General features: G+C 53.7%; 3 protein-coding genes across 5 annotated transcripts; 2 read left to right on the top strand and 1 right to left on the bottom strand.

Annotated features, from left to right (window-relative positions):
• Positions 1-7,021: 7,021 nt before the first annotated feature.
• Positions 7,022-11,784, top strand: Mfrp (membrane frizzled-related protein). Its single transcript, XM_027930451.3, has 13 exons — positions 7,022-7,075; positions 7,191-7,293; positions 7,402-7,515; positions 7,605-7,757; positions 7,892-8,105; positions 8,479-8,609; positions 8,733-8,858; positions 9,103-9,179; positions 9,748-9,896; positions 10,356-10,486; positions 10,619-10,753; positions 11,341-11,468; positions 11,560-11,784. Exons 1-13 carry the CDS (start codon positions 7,022-7,024, stop codon positions 11,782-11,784), a joined length of 1,740 nt encoding a protein of 579 aa, XP_027786252.1.
• Positions 11,785-12,396: 612 nt separating this feature from the next.
• On the top strand, positions 12,397-14,464 carry C1qtnf5 (C1q and TNF related 5). Of its 3 annotated transcripts, none has more exons than XM_071617181.1 (3): positions 12,397-12,654; positions 12,944-13,200; positions 13,560-14,464. In XM_071617181.1, the coding sequence occupies exons 2-3, from the start codon at positions 12,987-12,989 to the stop codon at positions 14,075-14,077; spliced, it is 732 nt and encodes a 243-aa protein (XP_071473282.1). In that variant the 5' UTR covers positions 12,397-12,654; positions 12,944-12,986; the 3' UTR covers positions 14,078-14,464. The 3 variants fall into 3 exon arrangements, with proteins under 3 accessions (XP_071473282.1, XP_071473281.1, XP_027786577.2); XM_071617180.1 differs by having other exon boundaries at positions 12,927-13,200; XM_027930776.2 differs by lacking the exon at positions 12,397-12,654 and having other exon boundaries at positions 12,762-13,200.
• A 1,621-nt stretch (positions 14,465-16,085) lies between these two features.
• Positions 16,086-18,906, bottom strand: Rnf26 (ring finger protein 26). The gene has a single exon (XM_027930633.3). It carries the CDS (start codon positions 18,293-18,295, stop codon positions 16,994-16,996), a length of 1,302 nt encoding a protein of 433 aa, XP_027786434.1. The 5' UTR covers positions 18,296-18,906; the 3' UTR covers positions 16,086-16,993.
• Positions 18,907-19,738: the final 832 nt, after the last annotated feature.

The raw sequence follows: 19,738 nt of genomic DNA, 5'->3' as shown, positions 1-19,738 counted from the left end.
TGCATTTTATTTATTTTTAGACGAACACATTACCTTTATTTTATTTATTTTTATATGGTGCTGAGGATCAAACCCAGTGCCTCACATATGCTAGGCATGCACTCTACCACTGAGCTACAACCCCAACCCCTTATATTTGTTTATACATCCTTTATTTTGGCCAAAATATTTAGGGGTGAGGTGTCATATCACACTTCTAAAGATCTCAGCATGTCTTCTTAGGTCATTCTCCTTCATGACACCTTTTTTACACCTGGGATAATTACCTAAAACACCTTCAAATGAACTGCTGGTCTGGGTACACAGTTCTTTGCTGAAATGTATGGGGCCCATGCAGGCCTACAGTGAGCTAAATCAAGCAAGCCTCTCCAGTGGGCATTGAACACAGGACAGCTCACTCTTGGAGCAGAGTGGCTTGACCTGAAATGATTCGGCCTGGTCCTTGATAAAGACCTCAGCTTCTTTCCCCTTTAAAATAGAAACAGCTGCCTTTATGTTAAAGGTTTGGTTCCCTGAGGGGCTTTGTTTTTACCTTTTTTGTGGTGCTAGGAATTGATCCCAGAGCCTTGCACATGCTAGGCAAGCGCTTGTACCCCTGAGTTTCAGGAGCCAGTCCCCTAAAGGGTTTTTTTTTTTTCCCAAGACTTTGGATTTAACCCCTTAAAGGGATTAACTCCTTGAGGCACTCAGAAACATTCTCTATTTTTCCCCCTTTTTGGTGTTCGTGTGTGTTGGAGATTGAACCCAGAGGTGCTTTACCACTCCTCTGCATCCCCAGTCCTTTTTTTCATTTTGAGACAGAGTCTCTTAGTTGCCCAGGCTGGCCTCAAACTTTCAATCCTCCTGAGTTGCTGAGATGAAGGCAAACTCCACCATATCTGACTTTTTCCTTTTGATTATTCTTGCTATTCAGCTTTTCCATTTCTGCTGATTTTAGAACTAGGCAAATGCTTTGTGTGTCATCTGGGGATTGAACCCAGGGCCTCCAATATGCTGGGCAAGAGCTCTACCACACCCCAGCCCTGATTTTAGAATTAAGACGCTGAAGTCTCTAGGTAAGCTTAGCATTTCATGGGGATTCTTCCTGCCTTCCCTGCTGCATATACTTGAAAACCCACGGCCTATCTAGTCAATCCTCACTGAGGCAAGCACCAGCTTGTGTGGAGGCCTGAGTATGGCTGTTAAACCCACTTCATGGAGGGAGCACTTTTCTGGGCATTGTCCAAGAGTGTAGAAGGCGGGATTAGAAGCAGTAACTCAAATCCTGCAACTTCTCCTCAAGGGACCCAGATTTCCCTGGCCTCCATCAAAGTGGGTGGCCCAACCCAGGATAAGATTTTAAAGCTGATGACTTCCCCCTAGCCACAGGTAGATAAGATCCTCTTCAAAATGGAAACAATAGACTTGTAGCCAAGTGGATGGGTGAGCCCCAAAGAACTGTAACTCTTGCCTATCCCACTAGCTTCTCACCAGAGATAGAAGCCACCCTGTGCATTTTCCTTATCTCCTACTGGGGAGCATATGGTAAGGAAGAGGTAGGCACCCAACTCAGGCCCTCGCCTCTGCTCCCTGCTCTCCACTTGGTTTACTGTGCTTTCTCATCCCTGTGGCAGCAGGCCCTGGTGTTACACGGACACCAAACACAAACAGGTCTGTCCCCGTGTTTGGCATCCTGCTTCCCCCTTTAGTAACCTGGATTTCTTCTCCCATTCTTTGCTGGCATTCCTGCAGGCCTTCCCATAGGGGAGGTGCTCCATGTGCAGTTGCTCTTGTGTGACCTTGAACTGGGTCTTAACATACCAATGGTTCCCCGGTTCCAGTTTGCAGAATTAATTTAAGTGAATCAATGCTCAAAAAAATTCCTATTTCTATGAAGATTTAGAATTAGAGGACTGGGGTTGTGGCTCAGTGGCAGAGTGCTTGCCTAGCATGTGGGTTTGGCTCTTAGCACCACATATAAATAAGAAATAAAAGAAAAAATAGAATAAGGCACCCTTGTCCATGATTTCATTTTGGCAGTCTGCTGAGCTCTCAGAAGGCCTTCTTAAGGCCACCATTGCCTATCAGTGGCAGAGGCAGGATGGAACCCCGTCAGTTCTCTTATCACAGTTTTATACCTTTTGGTGGAATTATCAACAGCGCTTTGTAGGAATTTTTCCTACTCTGCATCATTAGGAATTTAGCTAAACAGCAAGGTTATGTTCACACGTGTCCAATAGAAAAACCAGCATAATCCACCTGAGCCCTGCTAGGTTTGAGCTAGACACCTCTGAGTGTCCCCATCCTTCATCACTCTTGAAGCACAAACAAGTATCTGTGTGGGATACGGAAGGCAATAGAAAAGGACTAGTGAGTATCGTCCAAGAAAAATATTTAATCTCACTGGGCCGGGCTTGGTGTCGCATGCCTATAATCCTAGCAACTTGGGAGGCTGAGGCAGGAGGATCACAAATTCAAGGAGAGCCTCAGCAATTTAGCAAGGCCCTAAGCAAATTCATGAGACCCTGTCCCAAAATAAAATATAGAAAGGGCGCCAGGCATGGTGGCACACACCTGTAATCCCAGCAGTTCAGGAAGATGAGACAAATCATGATCATGAGTTCAAAGCCAGCCTCAGCAATGATGAGAGGCTAAGCAACTCAGTCTCTAAATAAAATACAAAATAGGGCTGGGGATGTGGCTCAGTGGTCAAGTGCCCCTGGGTTCAATCCCCACTACCAAACAAAAACAGTATGGTATATGGCAGGTACTCAACAAATGTCCATTTCCCATCTGAGCCCCATTTCCAAAACTAAACCATCAGAGCTCCACTGAGATTTTCCTAGCAGGTAATCAGCAAATGTTTAATTCCCTTGAGAATACTGAGTACCACCTTTCTTCGAACCGCACATTGACAGAGGTTTACATTTAGAGCCTCTTCCCAGCTCAGGGATAATCCTAGGGATGCATAGTAGACATAGCACTGCCCAAACCGGACAGAAACTGTGTGCTAGGGTCACTGGATGGGCATTCCAAAACCAGGGCATGAGCTTCCTTGATCTCCTGATCTTTGGGGTGATCTGCCTTTTGGAGTTGTTGGTGAGCCAGGGCCACTAAGCTACTGTCTTCTAGGCCCCTGAAGACTAGGGAAGAGTCAAGAACCAGGGGATGAAGGTCAAGACCCAGGGTGGCAGTGAGCAAGGAGGAGGAGTCCATTTGGAAGGTTTGGCAGAAAAGGAGGGGGGCACTGAGCACATTCCTATAATGGTGGTCCTGTAGCAAGGAGAAGGGAGGGCATTTCCGATTGGAGGAAGATGGACAGGCAGGGTGAACACAGCCTGTTCCAGGGACAGAGCGGAGGCCAGCCTGGTTGGAGTGGAAGGTTTGAGCTGGAGAACTAGGCCCAGAGAAAGCTGGAGAGCTGGAGTCCTGCAATAGAACAGGACCACAAGTGGCTCGCCCTACCTGCTGCTCGTTCACTAACCTCCAGAGGGGAGGAGAGTGAACCGCGGAGGGATGAGCATGAGGGAGCCATAGGGAGCCATAGGGATCCATGGTCTCAGGAATGAAGGCACAAACCAGGGGAGCCTCTGGAGGTGGGGTCTCATGCAGGAGCCACATTAGCATGCCATGTCCCCTGTCTTGTTAACTTGTACAATGGGCCGAGGGCACAGTGATAGGCAGGACAACCCATGAGGACAGCGCTACAGCAGTAAGGGACAGAGAGCAGGAGGGATGGTGTCACTGCTGAGACAGGTTGGGACTCGGGAGACGCCAGGAGGAAGGAAAAGGCAAGAAGGTCAGGCCCTGGGACCTGTGGGAAAGAGGAAAGGGACTCGGCCAGACAGAAGCAAGAAACCTCCCACCCCAGGCCCCAGGCCAACCTCTTCACACAGGTCCCAGTCAAGTGTCCTTGCTCACAGGTCCTCTTGCCCTCGGCCCATTGTACAAGTCTATAGGAAGGACATGGAAAATAGCAAAGAAAATGAGAAAAAAAAATATGGGCAAAAGAATGTAAAATTGAAAACCAGGAGTCCAATAGAGCCAGCTCTGATGTTCAGCCCGGCTCTTTGTACAGCTGTACAACTTTGGGCAAAAGCACTTAACTTCCAGGGCCTCAGCAACTGTGGAAAATGGGATCCTTCTAAATACTTCCCTGGGCCCCACTTTGAGGCCTTATATCCCAGGACGGGTGTGAGGGTCAAATACGATGATGAGTTGAGGGGTCTGCCTTCAATTTCACTCATATGGGGCTTTTGTGTTTTCATTTTCTTTCATTTGTGGTGTTGGGGATGGAGCCCAGGGCTTCTCTACCACTGAGTCACATCCCCAACCCTTTTTATTTTTTGTTTCAAGACAGAGTCTCACTAAGTTACTGAGTCTGTCCTCAAACTTGTGATCCTCCTGCCTCAGCCTCCTAGGATTACAGGAATGCCCCACCATGCATTTTTAAAATATTTTTTACAAAACAAAAAACATACTAAAAAGGGTAGCATTGTTTTACACATTTGCTAATCTCCTTAACATCTGGTCTAACAGAAACAGCTGGACTCTCATCCCTTTTGCATTCCACCCATCACCAAATCACACATCACAGAACATCTGGAAAACTGCATTGAGTGCAGAAACCAAGAAAGGCAAATAACATCTTAGTGTCATCAGGAAAACACTTCTGACCTCTCAAACCCTCTAAATAATTCCCTGGGCTCCACTTTGAGGACCACCACACTAAACCAGGAGCTGCTTGAGACAAGGACAACTGTCATCCTGTCAGCGCTGCTCCCAGCCAGGCCTGGCTCTGCAACCTCTCAATGAACAGTCTCAGGGAGCAGACCCAAGGGGAGTGGCCCTCCAACTCCACATCTTCTCCTCGAAGCTCAGCACAAGGCCACTCTGCCAGGCTCTGGCCCAGGCTCTTTGTGTGGTAAGGAACCCTACTTGGTCTGATCCAACCAGTATGATAAGAAGAAAACTTGCCCGTACAGTGACCTTCCCTAAAGCTGGGCACACACGCTTGCAATCCCAACAACTCAGGAGGCTGAGGCAGGAGGATCACAAATTCAAGGCCAGCTTGGGCAACTTAGCAAGGCTCTGTCTCAAAATAATTTTTTTTTTTTAAATGGGGAGAGCCAGGTGTGGTGGCTGTAATCCCAGCAGCTCAGGAGGCTGAAACAGGAGAATCACAAGTTCAAAGCCAGCCTCAGCAATGATGAGGCACCAAGCAACTCAGTGAGACCCTGTCTCTAAATAAAACACGAAATAGGGCTGGAGATGTGGCTCAGTTGTCGAGTGACCCTGAGTTCAAACCCCAGTGCCCTCCTCAAAAAAAGAGGGGGAGGCCAGGAGTGTCACTCAGTGGTAGAACACCTGCTTCAGTCCCCATTGGTGGAAAATTTTTTTCTTAAAGACCAAGTGCTGCTGGACTCAAGGGTCCTGGAAAAGGTCTGACCTCCCAGACAGAAGCACCTCAGGTCCTCAAGAGGGTAGATGAAGAAGAATGTAGGGATGGGGGATCCCCTCTCCTGAGTACAAGGAGAGCTGCCTGAGGAACACAGAATCTGTGTTGGTTCTTCTGCCCCTGCTAGTTTCCTCACTTTGCTCCCTTCTGGTATACTCTGTCCCCTATTCTTTCCAAACATGCCTCATTCTCACCACAGGACAAAAGCAATATGTCACAAAAAACATGCATTTGGTATTTACCCAGTCCTAGTAGGTGCAACTTTGTTCTCTGTATCTCATTAGCTGTGTGACCCTGGGGAAGGTACTTAACCTCTCACAGCCCTAGCACCATCATTTGTAAAATAGTTATGTTACCTCATAGAGTTTGAAAGGAAAGAAATTGCACATAAGACCTCTTGCCCTAAAACATAGAAGACATTCTACAAATAGTAGCCATAAGAATTAGTCTGACTCCACGCCCCTCTGCCCTGCCCAACTCAGCCTGAGCATGGCTAACACAAAACAGATTAGCAATCCCTTATTTTCCTCCCTTGAGGACAGCTGGGCCAGACTGGATTTTCCAAAAGAACTTCACTCATGGAGAAGAGACATCAAGTGATCTCATTTTCAGTGTGGGCTTCCCACCCTGCAACAGCCCTACGACCCACCCCAGCCTGTGCAAGGCCTTGGGCACCTACCTCCCCATTCTCTATGCTGTCTCCTATCGGCTGAGGGGCCTCCTCCAGTTCAAGCCATGCTCTTTCTATAATGGTTCCCTTCCTTGTCCTGGTCACACAGGTAATCTTTTTTTTTTAATATTTTTTTTAAAAAAAGAGAGAGAGAATTTATTTATTTATTTTTTTAGTTTTCGGTGGACACAACATCTTTGTTTGTATGTGGTGTTGAGGATCGAACCCGGGCTGCACACATGCCAGGCGAGCGCGCTACCGCTTAAGCCACATCCCCATCCCCCCACATGTAACCTAATAGGGACATTTCAAAGACCCAGGCTTGGCTAATGCCCATCACCCAGACTGGGAAGACTGATGGGCAGTTGGCTTTGCCCAGGGCCTTGAGACACAGAGGTCTTAAAGCTGCCAACCTACACCCAGCTTCTCTCTCTCTCTCAGACCCCTTGAGTCTCCCTAATATCTGCAAAGCAGCCCCATGTTTTCTTGCCGGCACCCCAGGAGCTTCCTCAGCCCCGGGTGAGGCGGGGAAGGGGTGGCGGGCTTGCTCACACGTGCCCACTGGGTACCTGCTTCCTCCACTGGAAGCTTCCTCAGCCACTGCCTGTGCCTTTAAGAACTGCCACCCTGTGCCAGGGTCTTGCCCTCAGCTCCTCAGCTGAGTTGGATTAAGGGACCATTTCGTGCCTCTGTGAATTCCTTCTGGCTGCCATCCCTTCCCCCACATGGAGACAGAGTAGCCATAGCTCCAATCAGTCAGCCAAGTGCAGCCCAAGAGCTGGTCTAGCCAGACAGCCTTTGCTCTCAGGGAGTAAAGGTTGCCCCATTTGGGAGGGAGCTGTGGCCAGAGAGGGGGCCCTTGGGGGTCTAGGGCTTTCACAGGGACTCCAGAGAGCCATGCAGAGCTTTGGGTCATGAAGGAATACTCGGATGTCATCCTCTGCATGGAGGCGACAGAACTGAGCAAGGTAAGGGCCACGAGGAACCACCCCCCCCCGAGACCCAGCATCCTCAGGCTGCACCCCCTCCTGGGGCCACCAAGAGCCCACTGCCTGCCCTCAGCCTCGAGCCTCTGCCTTCCAGACCGAGTTCTGCAATCCTGCCTTCGAGCCCGAAGCTGGGCTACCCGGCCCTTCACCAGCCCTCCGGCAGGACGCCAGCCACAACATCCAAGCTCCCTGGCATGGTAACCCTCTCAGGGGTGACCTGGGGGTAAGACAGGGGCCCAGAAGCTGAGCACCGTGTGAAGGAGGCCGAAGGGCAGGGGGCTCTAAACCCCCACTCCTGCCTATAGGCCGGCGTCCCAGAGGGCTGCAGCCAGACTGCCACTTCTCCTGGCTCTGCGTCCTCCTGCTCGCCAGTCTGCTGCTCCTGCTACTTGGGCTGCTCGTGGCCATCATCCTGTCCCGTGAGTACCTGGACTGACTCTGTGGGTCTCTACCCACCTCCTATGGATCCAGCACCTCTGAATGCCGCCTCTTCATCTTCCTCCTCTAGAGTTGACGGCTGCACCCCCACCTGGGGCCACCAAGAGCCCACTGCCTGCCCAAGGCCTCACCACTACTACTACCCCAACCACCAGCACCAGCACCACCTCCCCAGCTACCACAGGGCAGCAGGGGGCAGACACGAGCCCCACACACCAGGCCAGTGAGTACTAAGCGCAGTCCTCTAGGAAGGCCCAAGATGGCAGCTTGGAGGGGAAGCCAGAAAGTATTGCCTTGGGGAAAAAGGATCTCTCCTTATGAACTCTGAACTCTGAACTCTGCCCTCCATTCCTGCAGCCTGTGGGGGCCTCCTTCCTGGTCCAAGGGGCTTCTTCAGCAGCCCCAACTACCCAGATCCTTACCCACCCAATGCCCACTGCGTGTGGCACATCCAGGTGGCCACTGACCATACGATACAGCTCAAGATTGAAACCCTCAGCGTGGAGGGCGTGGCCGCCTGTCTTTTCGATCGCTTGGAAATCTCTCCTGAGCCTGAAGGGCCCCTCCTCAGGTGGGTCCCTCTTCCCCCAGGAGAGCCCGCCCTGGAGGCTAGGGGGAGCTGGGCAGAACCAGGAAGCTGCAGGGGAGGGCTGGGAGAGACTGGACCACTGGGCCCCACTAGGCCACCACCTTGCTGTGTGACCTTGCTTCCCCTCTTTGACCTCAGTTTCCTCATCTGTAAACGGAATTCCTATCTTTCCCACGTAAGTCCCTGTAAGGACACATGTGCAGGAAAGTCAAGAGTTTCCTGGAAAATTAAAGGAGAATTTCATCTTATCAAGACCAGCCCTGGGATTGAGGAAACAGGCCACACACTCAGGCAAGCCCCAGTCTGGCCCACCCTGACCCAGGAGGCCTCCATCACGGGACCTGGCTTCTTGCAGGGTGTGTGGGAAGGTGCCTCCCCCGACACTGAACACCAACGCCAGCCGCCTCCAGGTGGCCTTCGTTTCTGACAGCAGTGTGGAAGGATCTGGTTTCCAGGCCTGGTACCAAGCTGTGGCCCCTGGGCACGGTGAGCAACATCCCCACCATGTGCCCAGCTGCCTATCGCCCATTCCTTGCCTCCAGTCACTCTCGGCACTGGCAAAAGATCTGGAGACTCTGGAGATTTCTGACCCCAGATGCCCTCCACCAGGGAGCTGTGCCCACGAAGAGTTCCACTGTGACCAGCTCGTCTGCCTGCTGCCTGACTCAGTATGTGACGGTTTTGCCAACTGTGCCGATGGCAGTGACGAGACTAACTGTAGTGCCAAGCTCTTGGGTATGGATCCACCAGGTGTAGGGAGGTACTGTCTTCAGGCAACTGCCCCAGGTTCAAGTTGGGCTCCCCAACCTTGACCCAGCCCCAAATCTGTATTCCTACCTGCCAACATTCCCTGCCTGGTTGGCCGAACTTGCTTGCCTGCAGGCTGGGCCCAAACTCTTGCTTTGCGGCCGCTGCAGGCCCTATTAGACGATGGAGACACAGGCCCTAGCAACTCATGAGCCCTTCCGCCTCCCTACAGGGTGTGGGGGGAATCTGACCGGGCTGCAGGGCACCTTCTCCACGCCCAGTGACCTACAGCAGCACCCTCACCAACAGGTAAGTGTGGTGCCCAGGGGAGCTGGTAGAGCACCCAGGTTAGTGTGACTGGGAACAGCATGGTAGACACTGCCTTGGACTTGGGAAAGTCAGAACTCAAGCAGACCGGAAGGGAACATTATTAAGTACCTACTGTGTACCCAGATATTCCTATGTTGGGCAAACCCATCTTTTGCTGAGACTAGCCACATTAAAGATCCTTCCCCTTTTAAGAGCCTCAGTTTCCTCATCTATAAATGGGGCTCCTGTCTTTCCCACGTATTTCCCTGTAAGGACACATGTGCAGGAAAGTCAAGAGTTTCCTGGAAAATTAAAGGAGACTTTTCATCTTATCAAGACAAGCCCTGGGGTTGAGGAAACAGGACCACACTCTCAGGCAAGCTCCAGTCTGGCTCACCCTGACCCAGGAGGCCTCCATCACGCGGACCTGGCTTCTTGCGTTCCACTGGGAAGCTGGGTGGGCACAAGCTTGCGCTGGGCTAAGAAGTCCCTTCTGAAGCTCATCCTGGATTCCCGGAGTGGGACAGGAGAAGGGCCCATGGGTTTCTCCATCTGCACCCTCCCCCAGCTTTGCACCTGGCATATCTCCGTGCCTGTTGGACATGGCATAGAACTCCAATTCTGGAACTTCAGCCTGGAAGCACAGGACGAGTGCAAGTTTGACTACGTGGAGGTGTATGAGACCAGCAGCTCAGGAGCCCTCAGCCTCCTGGGCAGGTACAGGAGCCAGGGTAGCTGAGCAGCTAACCCATCCTCCACTGCTGACACACCAAGCTTCCTACACATGGGCCCAACTTACTCCCCAACCTTGTTTTCTTCTGCCACTCCAGGCCACGGGTCTCCGCCTTCACCCTAAAAGGCTTGTGCATGCTTATCTCAAAGCCCTCATGCCTGCAACTGCACCACCCCAGGAAGTCCTTTGGCAAACCCCTCTCCACCCCCATTTTGACCACCCTGGAGGGCCATTTCCATTCCCCCACAAGCCCTCCTGAAGGGACTCAAGCCCAAGTAGTTTAAAACTTTGTCTACTGACTCTGTTTGTCCTCCTCACCATATCCTAAGTTCTGAGAGCAGCAACTGTTTCCAATTATCCCTGGCAAGTCCCAGAGCCCCAGCTCAGAGATGTAGCAGATGGCCTGGGGTCACATGCCCAGAACAACACTCTGTTGTGGGCAGGTTCTGTGGAGCAGAGACACCTCCACATCTCGTCTCCTCGCATCATGAACTGGCTGTGCTCTTCCGGACAGACCATAGCATCAGCAGCGGGGGCTTCTCCGCCACCTTCAAGGCCTTCAATGCCACAGAGAGTAAGTACCCCTGGGCGAGTGGGTGTGGGCAGTAGAGACACCTCCACAGAACAGAAGAGGGCTCTGGACCTGGTCAGGGCACCCCGGAGCGGGGGCAGTTCCAGGGTACTGCCATACCCCCTGTGCCTACAGACCCCTGTGGACCCAGAAAGTTCTTGTGCCAGAATGGAGGGTGTAGGGATCTGCAGTGGATGTGTGACTTGTGGAGAGACTGTATAGATGGCAACAATGACAAGAACTGCAGCAGTCCCTTGCTCCCACCCCCAGGTGAGAAGCCTGCACTGACACCCTGAATGGGCCCCAATCCTGAGCAGGCTGGGTGTCCAGCACCTTCCCCAACATTCCTTTCCCTCCTCCCTGATTGGAGTTGGGGGACCAGTTGCGTCTTACTCTCCTGACTGTGGGGCTACTTCACAGAGTCCTGGAGAGACTCTCAACTGGTGGGGGCAGTGGTACTTAGTGTCACACCAAAAGGACCCAGGAATCTGGGAATCAATGTTTGGGGCTTCAAGAATCAGCTACCTTGTCACACACAGTCCTCTCCACAACCCACTTCAAAGATGAAGATGAGATTTTACACAGAGTGGATGAGTTTATTACAGATGCCCAAGTACTTCCTGCAAATATGGGCACCCCACATTCCCTGAGATCAAAGAGGTGGCTGCATGATGCCCAGGATTGGCAACTGCTGCTTGGAGATGGCTCTTGAGAAGAACAGGGATCCCTGATGTGTATAAAGCCTCTCTCCTTGTTAACTCTTTGGATTTTCACAACAATCTCCATCCGACCCATGTAAGGACCCAGAGTAATGAAGTGACTTGTCCCCACAGTGACCCCTTCTCCCATCCCTGCAGAGCTGGCCTGTGAGCCTATCCAGGTGGAGATGTGCATCGGTCTGAGTTACAACACCACGGCCTTCCCTAACATCTGGGTGGGCATGGCCACCCAGGAGGAGGTGGTAGATGTCCTCAGAGGCTACAAGGTGCTCTGGACAGAGACAAGGAGGGAGGCCACAGGAAGGGGAGGGAACCTGGGGAGCTGAGCACCTGAGGGCTGATCTCTTCTTCCCACAGAGCCTAACAAGCCTTCCCTGCTACCAGAATTTTCGGAGGCTCCTTTGTGGGCTGCTTGTGCCCCGCTGCACCCTGCTGGGCAGTGTCCTTCCCCCTTGCCGCTCTGTCTGCCAGGAGGCAGAGAGACAGTGCCAATCTGGCCTGGCACTACTGGGCACCCCCTGGCCCTTCAACTGCAACAGGCTGCCTGAGGCAGCTGGTTTGGAAGCCTGTGCACAGCCCTGACCCTCATGCTGGCCCTGCCTCTGCCTGCCCACAGGCTTTTGCCTTTATGGGCAAGCAGGCAGGGGACAAGGGAAGAGGGGACTTTTGCATAGAACTCTGTCCATCCTCTCTGGGTCCTCCTATGTAGGAAGAGAGACTGAGTCCTCAGTCCCTGGCTAATGGAGCCCTCCCACCTTCACTCTCCTTCCCTGTTCCTTTACTTGCCAAAGGCTGCTGACCTGGCTTCACACTGTGCCACTGGACAATGTAGAGGCTTTCCATGCAGGGTTTCCTATCTTTTGCTTTCTCTTTTCCATCTGCTTTTTCAGGTTCTCTGTCACCTGCCCTTTGTTTTTTTCATTTAGTCAACAAAACTGTATTGAGTGCCTATAGATTCAAAGGCCCTGTTCCTGCTGGCTCTCAGTCTCTGGAACTCTCACCCTCTGCTCTTGGCTGGTCCACTTATCCATGGTCTAGAGTCTTGTCCTTGGTCTCTGTCATTGCACCATCTCTCCCTCCTGCTCCTGGGAACCAGAGCCCTTAGCGTCTGGCTCTCACCAATTGCCTCTCAGTGCCCTGCTCAAATTCTCCCTCCCCCTCCCTTCTCCTCCCAAACTTTGGCCGACGGCCGGGCGACACCACGAGTTATTTCCCTGCTATTTCCCGGCCTGGAGCTCTTGGCCCTTGAACAACTGGTTTCCCCCTGGAGTCTGGGAGGAGCAGAGCAGAACCGACCAGGAGTGAACCAGGACCAGGGAAAGACGAGGACAAGGGGGTACCTGGGTGGGGTGAAGTGCAGGGCGGGAGCAAAGCCAAAAGGAGGGTCCGAAGTGGCGAGCGTCTCAAAGGAGGCCATTGAGAGAGCCAGCAGCGCCGGGGAGCTGGGAGTGGGTGAGTCCGGCAGAGGAGGGGGAATGGGGTGAGGGAGGAGACTGTGGGAAAGTCTGGGCGCCGGCTGGGGTGGGAGGGAGGGAAGGAGGGAGGGCCGGCCTCTCCTTTCCCTCTCGCCTGTGTTCTCCAGCTTCTGAGTTCTGGGGCGCCCCTTTTTCCATCCTCCAGCGCGCCCGCTCAGCCTCTGGGGCATGGCAGTGGGGTGGGGACCGGTTGGGCTGAGCAAGGGTGGAGAGCGAGGCGGGTGCCAGAATTCTGGGTTCCGACTCCAGCCCTGCCCGACCCACAGACGACGAGAGGACACCGGCGCTCGGGCTCCCGGTGCCGGCATCATGAGGCCTCTCCTCGCCCTGTTGCTCCTGAGCCTGGCGTCCGGCTCGCCCCCACTGGAAGATAACAAGATCCCCAGCTTGTGCCCGGGCCACCCGGGCCTTCCAGGCACACCGGGTCACCATGGCAGCCAGGGCCTGCCTGGCCGCGACGGCCGCGATGGCCGCGACGGCTTGCCCGGGACTCCCGGCGAGAAAGGCGAGGGCGGGAGGCCGGGTAAGGAAGCACCTTTGTTGAGGTCCAAATGGGATGTGGGAGCCACTGTGGTTCTCCTGTGCCCTCGGGTTCCGCAGGATTCGGGGCTCCCTCTAGGGGGCGCTAATGCCCCACCACTCAGGTCGGCGGGGCGGGGCGGGGCGGGGCACTCTTGAGACCCTCTTTGCTCAGCCGCTCAGATCTACCCCAACCCCTGCAGAAAACCGGGGCAGAGACTGGGGCGGAGAGAGGAAGCGGCTTTTCGGAGGCTCAGTGAGGCTGAGCGAGAGTGGGAGTTCTTGAAGTCGCCCTCCTGCACCCCGCTGCGGGCTGATCCCACCGCAACAGGCACCATTCTTAACCCTCCCCCTGTCCCGCAGGACTGCCGGGGCCGCGTGGGGAACCCGGGCCGCGAGGAGAGGCGGGACCCATGGGGGCAACCGGGCCTGCAGGCGAGTGCTCTGTGCCTCCGCGCTCCGCCTTTAGCGCTAAGCGCTCTGAGAGCCGGGTGCCTCCGCCTGCCGATGCGCCCCTACCCTTTGACCGCGTGCTGGTGAACGAGCAGGGACATTACGACGCCACCACCGGCAAATTCACCTGCCAAGTGCCGGGGGTCTACTACTTCGCAGTCCATGCCACCGTCTACCGGGCCAGTCTGCAGTTCGATCTGGTCAAAAACGGCGAGTCCATCGCTTCTTTCTTCCAGTTTTTCGGAGGGTGGCCCAAGCCAGCCTCGCTCTCCGGGGGTGCCATGGTGAGACTGGAGCCAGAGGACCAGGTGTGGGTGCAGGTGGGCGTGGGTGATTACATTGGCATCTATGCCAGCATCAAGACAGACAGCACCTTCTCTGGATTTCTTGTCTACTCCGACTGGCACAGCTCTCCAGTCTTTGCTTAGTGCCTACTGGAAAGTGAGCTCCCGCTCTCTTGCTTCTACAAGAGAAGGGTGTAACACTGACAGCGGCACATTCGGGAGGGCTGGCCCCCCCGGAATATTCTGAATGACTAGGGAAGTGGAATAGAGGCCTCTCCGTCCTGTGGCAAGCAAGAAATGGAGACCCAGGCTGTCTGAGGTCTGGTGCTGGCAGCATGGGGCAGTGGCTGGATTTCTGCCCAACACTAAAGGAATGTACTGCACTAGCAAATGTGGGTCCCCCTGGTTGCTCTGGCCCAAGGTGGGGTGTTCTTTTCCTGGTCCTCTGCTTCTCTGGATCCTCCTCCATCTCTCCTGCTTCAGGGACCAACCCTTTTCTCAGAGATCATTTAATAAATTTAACAAACCCTCTTACTGGCTTCAGCCTTTCTTTAGTGGTGGGGATACTCTGTTTCTGAGTATCCTGGTGGGCTGTGCAAGCAAACTGGGCGTTCTTGGATGGGATGGGGTAGGAAATGCAGGAAGCAGGCCCAGAGGAATGACAGCCTGCTTCACAGAGCTGTCACATGGGTTTCAGACATTGTGAAAAGGAGTATAAGGGGTGTTTGGGGGAGGGGGTACCCTCCTGCTGTGGGGCCACCCAGAGAAAGGGGTGTCTTTTCTGACTCAAAGATGCCAAATCAGATGGGCACTGCCTTCACCACACATACCCTGCCCTGATCCAACAACAAAAGGCTAAGGTTTTTATTTATGGCTACTCTGGCTGTTTGTCTGGTCCCTGGATTACTGGAAAGTTATTGCTCTATCCCCATGCTAGGTGAATGATGTTCTTGGATGTCAAGATAAGTTATTTCTTTGGAAACCACAAGGGGGCGCCCCAGTTTCAGAATGCAACAAGCATTGGTAGCTTGAGCTCAGTCAGCACTTCTGGGGTGATTAAGGAGAGGAAGGGTATTAAGGTCTGCCAAAGGAGTTCCAGATGAGGGTGGAGGAAATGGGGTGCTTTACTTCCATCTCAGGAAGTTTATCTTCCCTCATAAAATGTTTATCCCCACATTAAACAGAGACTGGAAGGAGCCAAGCCTCCCCTTGTTTAGCTCCCTCTCCAGAGTTTGGGGAAGGGAAGAGAAAGAGCCATACCCAGCCACAAGCCTCCCACCTCTGATGTAGGTGGGTAACTCTCCCCCACTGTGCTGGGCACAACCTGGGTGGGCCAAGCCACTAAGTCTGAGGCTGAACACAAAGCCCCTTGGAAGCTCCCCTCCTCTGAACTTGAGAGCCCAGCCTCAATCTAATGACTAATAAATCAGAGCTTGCCAGTCCCAGTCTGCTCAGCCTATCAACCTAGACTGGAGGGGCCTCAAACCAGTTTCTTCAGGACCCACCTACCTCCTCCCCTTCCAGAAGACAGTCCCAGGCATTATACTCTTAGAGGGAACACACAATTATGGGGGAGTGCCCCTTCTCTCTGGTCATGTGAGGGCAGCTATGATCATGGGCATTGGGCCACACTGGAGCCAGAGATAGGCCTCAGGCCTCCTGAGCTTCAGTTCCCTGCTCTCCACCAGGAGGCCCCACAGCCCTCCTCCAGCCCATCATAGCACTAGTCTCTGTGCCAGGAAACAAGAGACAAGCCCCAGCTCCTCCAGACATCAGGACCCCAAGGCCCCTCCTGGGAAGAATGGCACCAAAGGGAAAGCTGAGAAGGTAGACTTAAAGAGTAAGAAGTTTACATTCAGCTCTACCAAGACTTAATTCTGGCAGAAATGGAAGACAGGGAAGGCTTTTCTAGAAACTTGTGTGTGAAAGGACTAACTGGAAGGGGTGAGAGCTAACCCAGCCACACCTGGCACAGACCCTCCCTTTGGCATGGCCCTCCTGCCTTATTTCCCCTCTTCTCCAGGCGCCAGTTCAAGGCCTGGTCCCTACCAGAGAACATACCTTCCTGACTCTAGCAGGACTGAAAGATCCTTCTGTAGCATCTGTCACCTTGATCAACTATTAACTTTTGCAGAGATGCACACAGACGCGGTCAGAGCTGTCAAGAGAACTTTATTCATTGGAAACTGGGCAAACAGACCCCTCAGGGAGCTGCATGCCCCTAAGCCCTGGCCCCTTCTGTTTGGACCCTAGTGAAATGTGCACAGCTGCCCTCCCTAATGTCAGGGAGAGACAAAGAGGAATGCCATTTTTTCTATGTAAAGTGAGGAATAAAAGGGGAATGAGTAGAAATCTGGTTATCCCTCCTGAGGCTCCCTGTGGAGCTGGGGTGCCTGAGGTTACATGGTCCCTAGATCAGGTGCAGATGCACACCCCTCCCAGAGGTAAACTGATCCCAGCTTTTGGATCAGGTTGGGAGAGAGCCTCTTAAGATCATGACAGGCAGAAGTGGCTCTAAGGGCACCTGAGAGATTCCACCCCCAAACCTACCAGGGCACAGGGGCTCTGGCTGAACACAAAGGTTCAAGATCATTCCAAGGCCCCTGAGTTGCCAAAATATCCAAGTGACACTGATGTGTTGTGTTGCAGAAGCTGGGGGGAAAGTGGGAAAGAGGCAGGGGGAGTACCTACAAATCTCCAACAGGAAAACCAGAAGCAGAGACAGGTAGCCCCAGAGGCTGGTATGTGGGTGCGCCTGGGCAAGTTGGAGGAGAACCCACAGCACACAGTCTCAGGACCTTTGCATAGTGACATACTCACCACCCTCAGCATCAAAGGGACCCAACTGGGTACAGAGAAGCTATGTTGCCCTGCCCCCCCCCCCAGATCAAAGACTTCCATAGTGTCCCATCTCTGTGTTCTGGATGTATGGCTTGAGGCTTAGCAGGACAACCAAAGGGCAGAGGATTTCAGGCCAGGACCCAGCAGTGAGGTGTTAATTCTGTCCCAGAGCAGGTGCCTGTGTGGAGCGTGGAGAGTAGACAGGCAGGGAGGGAGTCTTCAGAGGTAGACATTGAGGGTCTGCAGAATACCCCGGCGGCAAAGCGGGCAGTTGCGGTGGTAGACGGGGTGGCGCATCAGGATTTCAGTGCAGGCCTGGCATAAGCACAGGTGCCTGCAGGGCAGAAGCAGCACAGTCTTGCTCTGGTCCTGGCAGATGACGCACTTCTTCCGCTCCTCTTGCTCCTTTAGCAACTTCCACGGGTCTTGCCCAGCTGTAGACTCTTCCTCATTGAGCCTCTCCCGGCCCCGGGCAGGTGTCACTCTTATGGTACTGACCTCCTCCTCTTCTGCCTCTGATCTGGGCCCTGCTTCAGGAAGAGTGTCCTGTCCCTGGGTCCTGGTTGAAAATACCCTCCTAGGGCCACCCTGAGGGGCCCCTGGTGCCCCTCCCCGGTATGGCCAGCTCGCCAGCTGTAGGCTGCGGCTCCATACTTGGCGCCAGGCCTCCAAGCCCAGGGCTAGGCGAGACAGCCTGACAACGTCCTCTCGCAGTCGATGGTATGATGGCCAGGTATGAAGCTGACTGAGTGCTCGGGTGACCAGTCTCAGGGTGAAGTCTGGGTGCAACACAGTCACTGTCACTGCAAGCACACAAGCCAGTAACACCAGGCCAGTGATATTGACAAGTACAAAGCTGGCCAGGAGTCGGGCAGCTGAGGCCAGCAGTTCCAATACTAGTTGGCAGGGGGTCCAAAGGAGGATGGCCATGGCCACAGCACTGCTGGAAATATGGGCCAGGAAGGCAGCCACCACATCCGTCATCCTCCACAGAGGGCCCGTAACTGTATCCCAGAGGGCCAGCACCAGGGAGAAGAGGTTCTGAGTGCCAATGAGGCAGATGTTGACCAGGCTGTTGATCACATAGGCCACCAGGCTCATAGCAATAGTACAGATGTCACAGGCCTGGCGCAGCAAAGAATGGCCATTGGAGACCACATTGAGGATACCCCTGTGCAGTATTTCCCGGCTCCGTAATGCCCCATGAGATGCCAGGTGCCCCAGGAGCTTCAGGCTCTCAAGGCCAGAGCAGCAGCTATACAGCAGAGTACACAAGGCCTGCAAGCCCCCAAAGGTGAACCGGACCAAGGCTTCCATCAAGGCCAGCAGTGAAAGCAGGACACCTCGGCCCAAGTGCAGAAGACTAGTCAGTACCGTGTGTGGCAGGTTGTAGATGAAGGCCAGGAGCCAGGCCAGGGAAGCCAGGAGGGAGGACACGAGCAGGAAGTTGAGATCCAACACCAAGGTCAGCACGTCCAGCACCAGGCCCACCCCATTCACTACCAGGTACACAGCCTCCATGATAGGGATATGGAGGTCAGTCCAAAAGAAAGGCTGGCTCCTCAGTTGAGGGCGCTGTCAAGGTTGTCAATATTTTGGGTGATCAGGAATTAATTTGGAAGGTAAGTGAGCAGCCTCCAAATCAGGGGGAACGAAAAGCTAAGGAAAAAGTGGGTTAGAGAGAAGGGGAGTCTTAATAGAGGGAAAGGGGGCCAGATGCCGCTCCAAGAGTCCCGGTTTTGAAGGCGGGCTGGTTGGGAGGGAAGAAGCCAAACATCTCTGAAGTGAAGGTGAGCACAGTCTGGAGGAGAGACCTCGGCTTTGGAGGCCTGGTGTGGCGTACCACCGCCAGGCAATGGGTCAGACCGGGAGGAGACCGGGAACCGATGGGATGGGATGGGATCGGATCGGGCCGGGCCGGGGCCGGGTGGGGGCGGCGCTAGCTGGGCGCGTCTCGCGGTCCAGCTACGCAGGTGCCCCTGTCCCCGCCCGGCCCCCGTCCTCCCGCTCGCGGCGCTGGACGCCCAAAGAGGGAATGGGAGAGGGAGCCGGCCTCAGCAAACCCCGAGCGCGGCCTCTACTTCGCTGGGCGCAGCCATCTTGTGTGCGAAGGAGTGGGACAAGAGGCGTGACAAGGAGGGAGGGAGGACTATATCCGGCCAATCGGTGAGGGTCCAAGCCAGGAATGTCGAGCGTTCATTGGTCCGTTTGAAGGGCGCCCAAACAGATGTGCGTTCCAAAAAGAGGGGCGGAGACCTACTAACATCCCCGCCCCTTTGAGGTGATGATTGGTCCATTGACGGGAAGTGTCGGAATACGCCCTTTCAGCCCCGCCCACTAAAGGATCCCGCCTGGAATGAGGCTACGTTTGGTTGTTTTTCTTCTTCCCGGAGATGGAGAGTGGGCTCTTTAGGCTCAAGTCGTAGGTCGTCTTCTCTGGGCTGGGCTCTGGGGTAGCATCGTCTCCGCATCCCGCTCATACCCACTGCCTCGTCGTCTTATTCATTCATAAGACAAGAGGAAACATTGTTCCGGGAGATTCCAAGATTGCTATTCCAAATTTTCTCATCAGGTTTTCCAATGTCCTCTGTAGATGTCCTTGTGAAAAAAGAAGCAGCTCAGCTTCCTGTCCCGGCCCCTATTATTTTGTCTACTTTTACACGCTATTGTTGAATCTGCGCCTGGGAAGCTCCAGGTTCCTTAGGAAGTGGTCCTTTAATGCTCAAATGCGTACTCGAAATATATTCGAAACCATATTCCAAATATTTCGGGAATCCTGGTATTTTCCACTAACTCCAAGGACACTTGGATAACTTATCAACTTTACTCTAATTTCCTACTTGACTTGAATTCTCCATCTCCTCTCTGACTTGGGTTCCTAAAAGTGTTCCCCTTCACCCCACCCTGAACACCCCAGTCTTTCGGAGTCCTTCATTCCCCAAAGCGTCACTGATACAAAGTTAA

The sequence above is a fragment of the Marmota flaviventris genome, chromosome 9 (assembly GCF_047511675.1).
Source record: "Marmota flaviventris isolate mMarFla1 chromosome 9, mMarFla1.hap1, whole genome shotgun sequence".
Classification (NCBI taxonomy): domain Eukaryota; kingdom Metazoa; phylum Chordata; class Mammalia; order Rodentia; family Sciuridae; genus Marmota; species Marmota flaviventris.
The sequence above is the reverse complement of the archived record's forward strand: the minus strand, read 5'-3'. Positions and strand labels throughout refer to the sequence as shown.